At 39.5% G+C, this 11,378-nt stretch overlaps 1 protein-coding gene across 2 annotated transcripts in view; it reads right to left on the bottom strand.

Annotated features, from left to right (window-relative positions):
• Positions 1-3,487: 3,487 nt before the first annotated feature.
• zfr (zinc finger RNA binding protein) overlaps positions 3,488-11,378 on the bottom strand; it is a 29,892-nt gene continuing 22,001 nt past the window's right edge. The window contains exons 15-20 of one of the 2 annotated variants that reach the window (XM_084550837.1): positions 9,426-9,567; positions 7,394-7,491; positions 6,456-6,551; positions 5,824-5,935; positions 4,920-5,017; positions 3,488-4,706 (exon numbers count right to left, since the gene is read on the bottom strand). In XM_084550837.1, coding sequence (XP_084406963.1) covers positions 4,524-4,706; positions 4,920-5,017; positions 5,824-5,935; positions 6,456-6,551; positions 7,394-7,491; positions 9,426-9,567 — 729 coding nt within the window. In that variant the 3' untranslated portion in view covers positions 3,488-4,523. Of the gene's footprint in view, positions 4,707-4,919; positions 5,018-5,823; positions 5,936-6,455; positions 6,552-7,393; positions 7,492-9,425; positions 9,568-11,378 lie in introns of those variants that run through there. The other variant, XR_014699215.1, reaches the window with a different exon arrangement.

Here is an 11,378-nt window from a genome sequence, read left to right as displayed (position 1 = left end):
GCCTCCTGCTTTCCTCTCGTCCTGTTGGTGCTGTGCAGTCTGGGTGTGGCGCAGTCCCAGCTGAAGCTGTATAACGTGCGGGCCTCCGGGCTTCCCTCTAACTTGTTGGCAACCACCGATGGCTATGTTAAGGTGTTTTGTGGTTCAGCCAATCTAGGTAAGACCTCTGTCCGTAACAACAATGCCAATCCCTGGTGGGAGGAGGAATTCACAAACTTCACAGCCCAGGAGAATCAAGTTCTGCGGCTTGAGGTTTACGACAATGACATCCTCTTTGATGATCTGCTCGGAGTCTGTCAGCGTCAAATCAAGTTGGGAACCCATGAGCATGATTGCTACCTAGACAAAGGCGGCACCCTCCATTATACCTACACCCTTGGCTGATACAGATATGCTGTGGCTCAACATACATTTCTTCCAGCTCGGCTCTGAGAAATGTTTTTGTCCTAATATGTAATTTCTAAGAGATTCTCTGTCCCACATCTATTATTCATCATTTGCAATTAGACCAGAAAAAATATCCAAACTTAATAAATTGTGTCCTTGGGCATTTGTCAATTTCCCGTTTCCAACATTACACACTTGTTTGTACTGATCCTGTGTGTTACGGTTCTTATCCCATCTGCTGCTGTAACAGTATAATTCCCCCACTGAGAAATAAAGGATTGTCTTGTCTTATGTCACTGAAAAATGAAATAAACTTTGCTGCAACATCTGTCCTTTACACTGTGTGTTCAGTCATTTAGCATTATAATGTGAGAGTGAAATACAGAAATAATTAGTACCTTCTAAGGCTAACACAGAGCTAGTTTGAACAGACATTTGTGAGTATATGCTGCATGAACCCAGTAAAGGCATATTTCTCTGCTTATTCTAATACAAATTTCACTTGTTTTTTTCCCTTTTCATCTCAATAAGTAACCTCTGGGATTATATCCATATTGACCTGTTGTCACCATATGATTTAAACTCGACACCAACTTTGTTAATGCAGAAGGTCTCAGAGGTAGACGCGCAACACTTTCCAGTCTGAGGAGCACCTTCAGTTATAGACTTACCAAAATGCCCCACAGAACACTACAGGAGGCCATTCTTGCCTGCTTCCATCAAACTTTATAACTCCTCCCTCTTCTTAACACTTCAGACTAGGCAATAATTTAATGTAACAATTTTACCTCTGCAAACAGCATACTTTGTGCAATATTTAGCTTTTATGCATCTTACATTTTACACACGCAGGCACACGCATATATATATATATATATATATATATATATATAATATTCTGTCTGTACCCGGCTGGCCTTAGGCAGATGGGTCCCTCCATATGAGCTGGGTTCTGCTCGAGGTTTCTTCCTGTTAAAAGGGAGTTTTTCCTTGCCACCGTTGCCTTCAGGCTTGCTCTGGGGGTTTCAGGCCGGGTTTTTGTAAAGCGTCTTGAGACAATTTGTATTGTTATTGACGCTATATAAATAAAATTGAATTGAATTGAATTGAATTGAGGGACTAATGAAGTTTTTTGATCGAGGGTACATAGGCTGGAGTAGAGGATTCAGAATGTAGCATGTGTTGTCACACACGTGGACTTTCCATTTAACTTTTAACAGCTTTTTTCTGATTTTATTATGCAGTGAGTTTTATTTATTTTTCCCATATCGAGACAATAGCACTGAAAAGTAGTCTTTGTCACAGAAAGCTTTCAAATTTGTATATGTAATGTAATGTAGCTATTAAAGATTTCCCTGATGTTTCTCTGTTTACACATCTTTGTGTCTTTATGCTACTACTCTTAAAGTAATAAGCAAAATATTAATCTAATATTTTAGGTGGTTTTTGAACAACTTTTGACTGGAAGCCATCAGCTGTCTCTGGTAACACTGACGGGACGACATCCATACACACACCGTCACTTCAGCTGCCCCTTTGAGATTTCCCTGCAGCCTAGTAATACACTTGACATGACTTTTTTTTTTAAATTTCCAGAGTTAACTGCAGCGTCTATGAGGGCTGACTGCAATCCAAGTGTTGCACAGCTGCAGCCTTACCAGAGCATGAGAAATAAAACATGTGCCATGAAAGCGTGGGAAGTGCCACCTGCATGAGTCTCAGGCTCACTGCATGCAATCTGGTGGCCTTGAGTTAGTGTACGTGTTGGAATTATTGCCACCCTTAGACCAGTTGAATCGTGTGAAACAGCTGGCTGGACTGTGCAGTCTATCTCTACAACTCATCATTGGATGCCCCTCAGTATGTGATAACTTTCCATCTCATATCACATGACTTAAGACTTTAGATCCATTTCCTCGTAAACATTCAAACCAGAAGTGCTGTGCATCTATAAATTGTAAAGCTGTAACCCCACCGATATGTCATATCAAATTCTGCTCAATATTTTATCAGTGCTATGTGATGGTAAAAACAAAAATCAGAGAGGCAATCACTGAGCAGAGATAAAGCACAGGTATGCTGACACTGCTGGTCAGTAACTACTGAAGCTATTGAAATGCTAGGTTGATGCAAATATGTGGCAATTGGCAGGTTTCAGGAAATGCTTTCTTGCTTCTACTTGATATTTAGTGGAGTTCACCAAGCAGCTATATTTTCAACTCAACCACTGGCTAATCAAATTAACAAATGATCACAAGGATTTGTAAAAAATATAAGATTTCATTAAATAGCATCGAGGAATTGGATCAGTGTCAAATGTTTTCACCAGTTTTACCAGCTTGGCAGAATGGCAACTGCCTGCGTTTCCCCCGGTATATTTATGGTTATGCTGTTGCTTCTTTGGGTTAGTTCTGTTGTTAGTTCGTCAGCTAAGTATGTATTGCAAGTTTCGTTAAAAACTGTTAAGATTGTGCTTTCTGTGAGCTGCCACGGCCTTGTGGCAATGTCAATTCTTTTATCTGCTTTGATTATTCAAAAAACACTATTCTTGGGTTTAGTGATAATATCACAACAGACTGCAGGGTTCTTCTCTCCTGCCACTAGTTACATTTGACAATAACAACATAAACACCTCAGAGAAGACAGGTAAGGAGCCCAGTGAGTAACTGCAGCAGACTAGCTGCAGTTGCTATCAGCCTTCAAGAAGCCTCCTTGATTAGTGTTCTCTTGGTTTCAATTTTGGTGCAATCCCATTCTTCAGGTCATGGTGTCATACTTTCTCTATTGAATGATTTCTTCGTGTTCCATGGTATTGTATATAAATACATTGTATATATATATATATTGCCTCGTTTGTTGTCTCCTTAGCTCTAGCTTTCAACAATGACGTGTTTGTGGTTAACTATTATGATAGCATGCTTTCCAAGAACATTTGGATTAACTTCAAATGTCAGCTGTTCAGTCACTTCCAGTGAAGGCTGGCATCGTCACACAAACTTGAGTTGTGGAATCGAACACAGCAACATACTCAATGATAAAAGGGTGTGTACATTCATGCAACAATGGTATTCCGTTTATTTTCATCGTTTGACTCTAGATGTGTCACTTTAGTTTTCAGTTTACTTAAAAGGTAAAAAATGAGTTTATATTCACTCCACCTTGTACAATGAGAGAAACCCATGTAGTTACATAATGTAGTAGATGCACAATTCTTCTAACTGGAAACATATTTATTTTTCTACTGGATCTGTAAAGCAGAAAGAATGCAGAGCATTGCGAGCATTCACAACAGGACGTACAACATTACTATCCTTCCCATTCCCATTCAAAATCTGCATTCCTATTTTCATTATTGAACAGAACTTAGCACCTAACCGAGTTAAAAGCAAGCCAGGGAGCAAGCTAATAAAGGTCCTTATACACCAGACGAGGCATGTAAAAACTTAAATAGTAAGCAATGTGAACAAAACCACTTTTTCCTTTGTTTCATCGATTTCTAATTATATAATAACTTCTGATTACTTCCAAGTATATGCAAATGAAAAAAAAACTAAACATTTTAGGGCTAATAACACTAACAAACATAGCAACAGCTAAAATTCTTCTGAACATGTACAATGCCCCATTGGTCTTTTATCCTCAGTGTAGCTTAGCACAAAACATAACAAGACCACACCATCAAACATCACTTGTTCAAGCACAGTAATTTATGTTCAAAACAAAATGAAATTTCAGTCGGCTAAATTTCTGCTCCACAAAAGTAACAATAGCCCATTTCTAAATGCAACTACACAGATGAATGAAGCGGTCAAAATGTATCATTGTCTGGATTTTGATCTTATGATCTCCATCCACCCCCTCAACTTCAGTTCCAACAGAAACAAAGATCAGAGGAATGCAGTAAACCACTGCCATCAACACTTCGATTAAAGAAGCATGTAAATGTAAAGGTCTAAGCCTCAACATATCTTAAACAATGCACACACTGATGTTCCTTTTTGCAATACTAAAGAGAGGATGCAATTACACCGATACATTTGTAGCTTAAAATTAAAAATGAGCCAGGACACAGGGAACAGGAATACAACATTCTAGTACAATTTTGTAAAGAGACTTTAAATTTATATTGAAGACGCTCAGAAACCGTCAAAATCTTTCTTGTCTTTTTTGCCTTCACCCTCAAAGCTGTCGGTCCCATCACTGTTGTCACGGCGACGTTTGCGACTGTTGCGGATGTTGAAGCGAGGGTTTATCTGTGGCAGAGGGTCCATACCCAAAACCTTATGGATCTGACGGAAAGCCAGCAGTCTCAGAGCAAACTGTATAAAAACACAGAATAAATTACTTTTAGAAAAAAGAAAAAAAAAAAGACAGTTACATCTGGCATGTGGTTCAAAGCTGGCTGGAAAGAAGAAATGATACAATAAGATGTAAAAAGATTAATTCAACAACAACTTTAACTTTCAGAAATCTTGTAAAAGCACTGCCATTTTCTATATCTGCTAGTTTATATATAATTCAAGAGGTTTTACTTGGGCACTTGAGGTAATGTCCTCTCTTTGTTGTTCTCCCATAGGTGCTAAGGTATCAACAGACTTCTTCTCACAAGGATCTAACAATCCAGGCCCACCTGTAAGCAAATCAGACTTCATTAGATTGTGTTTTATTACATTTACAATGACCAAAGCTGAATACACCAGACATCTATCCATCCACAATTAAAACTGTGGAAAGTCTGAATTCACCAAAATTTACAATTTGCATATAAAAAAAATCACTAACATACATAATATACACATTAGTTTACAGACGCGGAGCCTAATATTTTCATTAAATAGTATCACACGTTATGCTATGTAGCACATTGGTCTAAGTTCAAGTACTCAATTTGACACTTCAATTGTCCCAAGGGACAATGGGGACATATAGTTTTCATTCCAGCAATATATACTCACTTGCCAAAACATTAGATCAATCCTCCTATGAAATGGGAATGACTCTTCAAGTGTTCAACTGATGTTAAAACAGTGTCAGAAAGGTGGTAATTCAACTGTCTGGTCATTATGGAGAATGTAGTCTGTGGGCTGTTAAACACCAAAGTGTTTCTGCTATTAAGCCTATCCCACTGACAAAAATGCTTTTTTTCAGAATACAAACGTGTCTGTACAACACGATACAATTTGACAGTACTACAAACCACAACCCCCAAAATGAAAAAACAAACAAAACTGTTCAATCAACAACTCTCACCATAACTTCATGAAGCTAAGATTTAATTGAGGGCTGTTCTGTTAGAATGAATTCATTTTCACTAGTGTATCTAATGAACTGGCAAGTGAGTAGAACAACTTTAGTTTAGTCAAAAGGATAGGGAAATAGCCCTGTAAATATAGTAACACTAACCAGTGCAAAAGGAAAATTAAAAAAAATCCTTACCAGGAAGTAAAATCCCTGATGAAATACATTCAAAGACACGTCTCAGTGCATCACCTGGACTGAGCGGGGCAGAAGCGCAACTGATTGCCTTCTCAACTAGTAGTTCCATGGCCTGACAAAGTAAACAGTGAAAATGATTTCGACGTCTGCAACCAACTTCACGTAAGGACACTTTTGCAGCTGCAAATATTCCAGTTTTTAAAGAATGAAATGATAAAAAGGGGAATGAGGTTTAAACAGAGCAAACAGTTGTACAAAGATGCCTTTTGAGTCTGGATTTGAAGGTTGTCAGAGGGTCTATGTTTTCATGTTAGGTTGTGGTGTAAAATGTAGTAAGTTATTAAAAACAATTATGTATAAGAAAACATCTTACCTGTCCAGTGGTGTGCTTTACTGCTTTATTTCTAACCCCCCAGTACAATGCCAAAGGTCTTTTCATTCTACAACAATTCTAAGAAGCTTTATATCCTTTTCTAGTTTGTCTTTACACCACATATAATCCATAATGGTTCATGTGTATGCTTTGAATGAATCGTTCAAAAATGTTACAAAAGTTGTTAGAGATTGCACACAGCGGGAAGTTCCACATAGCATCTTTAAATACTGTTAGCATGTTTAAATAATATGCTTACCCATCCAGGGAAGGGAGACCATGTAGGAACTCGCTGACAGAGATCTCGCAGGATTCGGATGATGATCACACAGGACTGAAGGCCATTGGCTCTAGCCTTTCGGTGCAATAAATTTAGGTTTATGGAGTGACACAGTGAGAGATGGACCAAACAAGTAAATGAGTTCTATCATAGAGGTCCAAACACTACTGTGCATAATGGAAGCTTGAGTATGGTTTTATGTGTGTATAAGCCATCACAGTTTGCAATCAGCTGCCATTCCCAGTAGTCTTGTACCTCACAGTTAGTAAGGGAGTTCAAAGTTTGCAAGATGCACAAGAAATTAGTTATTTTCTTGCCATCTTCTAAACCCTGACCCCAGATTTATCCACATATCTCACAAACAGGTACTTAAAAGTACAAGTCCATCTGAGAGGAGAGTATAGGGACTGAAAGAGGCACGGAAATCTGCTTTACTTTGCCTGTGCTTTTGCTCAGGTAGCAGAATCACAGGAAACTACTCAGATATTCCCTTTTCTCTCAATCCCCATTCTACAAAATATATAGAATAAAAACAATACAAACGTTGAACATGAAAGCACTTCTTGATGGCACAACCTTGTGCTAGTTATTGTGCAGCCTTATGGAATCACATGTAACTATAGTGTGGTATTTGGAAAATTGAATAGAGAATACAAGGACACCAGTTCTTTGCTAGGATTTTTCCATATGAAAGATTCAGTTTAACTTGAATCATAATCAGTACATTCGATGGATATTAATCAGATCCTTGTTGTAATAGGCGGCATCCTTGAATATTTTGTTTTTGCTTCAAATTGTACGTTTTTCTATCGATTGTACAATAAAAACCAAATGTGTAAAAATACAAATAAAGGAATAAACAAATACAAAATTCATCTCATAAGGCTACAATAAAAAAGTAAAATGATGTTCCGAACCTGGAACCACTTAGCGTGGCGCAGAGCAGCCAGAGCGTCAAGGCATTTTTGCCTGTCCAAGACGTCCGCTGGGTCTTTCACCATACCCGAGGTTACATCTAAAAATGGATTTGAAGTGTCAAAATGGTGATGAGGAATGGGTGTTTGACCAGGTCAGCAAGGCTGGCAAAGAACAAACACATTGCCACACATACCAATGTCTCCTACCCTGACAACCAACAACTGGTTGCTTAGTTTGTGATTTCAAAAACAGGTCCAAAAAGCAAAAAACTTGACTATATCAACAAACACATTGTCAAAGTAGTGGTTAGATACAAATGTAGTATACAACGTGTTAATTCATAATATTCTCTACAAAGGTTATAAATTTAATGACTCAAAAAGACCAACAGACTGATGCGATTCAAAACCAAAAATACTTCAGTCAAGCTTAATTCAGTTTAGGTAAATATTTTAAAGCCAATACCATTTTATCAGGCAATTGTGCATATCATTACTATCAAATTTTGATTTGCAGTAGATCTTAGCTTGAGTACTGGGACAGAGAGGTGATTCTATAGCAATTACATTATAACATTATAACAATTAGTGTGTTGCACTGTGTTGGAAAATGGCTTAAAGGAAGTGACCTGATAAAAAGTGGCATGGCAATAGTAGGTGTGGCAAAGTTTTTGGGATGTGAGAGAACCTTGGTCAAAAATCCTTCCGAAGCAGTTGGCCCTATGGAACCTCTGATGAGACAATGTACTAGATTTTTGAGTGTTTTCAAAGCAGTGTAATTGTAGATGCTGGTCTTTTTGCTGGTATATATTAACTGTGAATATCGAAAAGGAGGAAGCAATGGTTGCAGAAGAAGAGAAAACAAAACATGAGAACTACCAGAAAAAAAGAGGTTAGGATATCACTGCATGCATACCTAACATCAGTAAGTTGGAATAAGGCCCCAGCAATAATTGTATACCAAAGGCTGTACTCGGGTGCAACCACAGATTCCTTTGCCTTCTTTCCTGAACTTTTAACAATACTCCCCTAAGAATAATTTAAAACTAATTTTAAAACAATACAGCTCATTGTTTATCATCATCTTTGCACAGTCAATTAAATGATTCGTCCTCATTTTTCTATTGTCTGTGAAGTCAAAAGGACACTTTATGCTGAATCAGTCTAACGTGATCTCCTACTGAGCCCAATTTTGAGTCTCTCCCAAAAAGAGATGTCAATCAACTCAGGGGAGCACTTCGGAGAAGGGGACCTCAGCATGGTGAACCGTTTACCAGTACACAAAAGGAAGATTTGTTTCCTGTGGGAAAATTACATCCAATGTCCTCTGATTTAGGCCAAATATTCATTTAAGAAAGGACCTCCTGTTGTCATTTGTTCAGCTTCTGTAGGAATTATTTTTTTGTTTCCTCTCAAAGACAATTTGGAGAAAAATGCATATCTCCCACTGATTGTAGTCAACATTTATAAGGAAACAATCCCCTGGAACACAGGAAACAAAACAGAATCTCACTTGGGAATAACTAGACTTAACACAATGCAAACACTGACCATGCTTTGTTTAAAGGATATAGACAGCGTTTGAGAGGCAAGAGTTACAGAGCAAAAAGAGTAAGAGCGACACTGCTGGCACATGCCGCTTTCTTCTTTTAAAATTGTAATCAGAAAGCGCATTGACTGAGAAAATAAATAAGTTGGGTGTTTGCCACAGAACAGTGGAGGCAGATTATGTAACCAATAGTATCAGATATTTAAAGAAATGCAATGACTGTTTGCAGCTCATATTCTTTTCAGAACAAACACAAAATTTATTAAATATGATGACCTTTCTCTTGCCCTGTCATTTCTGAAATCCAGACAAGTCATGCATGAAGAAGAACTTGCCAGAATTATCTAATGTAAAGGCCAACACTCTTTGTGGCGTGCCAGCAGGACAACGCTCTTCAGGGTTTCAACCAACATACTGAAACTGATTTCATAGAGAGACAGAAGAAAGACAAATAATAGGAAAGGCTGTGATTTGTTTTCCAACCTCCATCCCGGCCATTTTCGTCTCTGATGACAGGTGAAGTCATTGTGATTGTCACTTGCATCTTTGGTTCGGTACAAGATGTCAGAATGATGGCCGCTTCCTGGATACATCCCTTGACTTCGTATTTTTCCGGTGTTAAAATCTGGAAAGAAAAAGGTGTAGATGCATATGTGCCATGATTAAGTCCATTTTACACACAGTACATTTTACACATATTTTGGTGCATGGGGTGCTCCGATCTGCATTTCTGCAGCCAATCACGATATCAGCCAATACAGATTATAGGATCTGACTGAAGCAGTAAAGAGCTAGCTAGACAGATACTTTATTAATCCCAAACTGGGAAATTTCACTGTCGCAGCAGGAATGTACAGACACTCAGCATACCATACATAATACATAACAAACAGAATAAACAATAAAAATAAAGGAAAACAAAATTCTATATACGAGCAGGAAAACTACATCGAGAAGAGATGCTTCACTTTTCAGCGCTGTTTTCTCCGTAACCATGGGCAACGTGAGATCGCTGCCATATAAAACGTTCGCACTCTGCAGGCTCTGTGGTAGAGTCGGCCATCCTGTGTGGAATGGTCTGGAGCAGTGGCATAGCAGAGAGGGAAAGGAAGAAGCTGGAAAAGATCATCAGGAAGTCCAGCTCTGTCCTGGGCTGCCCCTTGGACTCGGTGGGGGAGGTGGGTGATGGGGGAGTTCTGGCTGAACTGTCCTCCATGCTGGACGATGAGCCCGGCCCCCCTCCATGGTGACCTGAAGGGACTGAGGAGCAGCTTCAGTGGCAGACTGCTTCACCCTCGATGTGTGAAGGAAAGATACAGAAGGTCTTTCCTTCCTGCTGTTGTTAGGCTCCATGGCGAGCACTCCTAATATGTGCAATATGTCTTTTATCTGTTCTATCTCTGTCATTTCTGTATGCTGTTGAAAACTGCATACAAAATTGAGCTCAGGTGCATCCTGTTGCCACTGATCATCCTTGAGATGTTTCTACAGTTTAAATGGTGTCCAGATGTGGTAAATTCTGTTGTTTGGACGTGATTTGGAAAGCTAGGACACACCTGTCTATATAAGGTCCCACAGTTGACAGTGCATGCCAGAGCACAAACCAAGCATGAAGTCAAGGAAACTGTCTGTAGATCTCTAGGATTGTCCTGAGGCACAAATCTGGGGATCGGTACAGAAAGATTTCTGCTGCTTTAAAGGTCACAATGAGCACAGTGGCCTCCATAATCCGTAAACGGATGAAGTTCAGAACCACCAGGACTCTTCCTAGAGCTGGTCGGTCATCTAAACTGATCGATTGTTGGAAAAGGGCCCTAGTCAGGGAGGTGACCAAAAACCCGGTGGTCATTCTGTCAGAGCTCCAGCATTCCTCTGTGGAGAGAGGAGAACCTTCAAGAAGGACAACTATCTTCTGCAGTAATCCACCTATCAGGCCTGTACGGTAGAGTGGCCAGATGGAAGCCACTCCTTAGTAAAAAGGCACATGGCAGCCGGCCTGGAGTTTACCAAAAGGCACCTGAATGGGCTCCAGACCATGAGAAATAAAGTTCTCCGGTCTAATGAGATAAAGATTGAACTCTTTGGCGTGAATACCAGCCGTCACCAGGCCGATACCATCCGTACAGTGTAGCATGGTGGTGGCAGCATTACGCTGTGGGGATGTTTTTCAGCAGCAGGAACTGGAAGACTAGTCAGGATAGACGGAAACATAATTGCAGCAATGTACAGAGACATCCTGGATGAAAACCTGATCCAGAGCACCCTTAACCTCATACTGGGCCGACAGTTCATCTTTCAGCAGGACAACGACCATAAGCACACAGCCAAGATATCAAAGGAGTGGCTCCAAGACAACTCTGTGAATGTCCTTGAATGACCCAGCCGGAGCTCAGACTAGAATCAAATTGAACATCGCTGAAGAGATCTGAAAATGGC

The sequence above is a fragment of the Chelon labrosus genome (assembly GCF_963514085.1).
Source record: "Chelon labrosus genome assembly, chromosome: 9".
Classification (NCBI taxonomy): Eukaryota; Metazoa; Chordata; class Actinopteri; order Mugiliformes; family Mugilidae; genus Chelon; species Chelon labrosus.
This window is presented reverse-complemented; position numbering and strand designations above follow the sequence as displayed.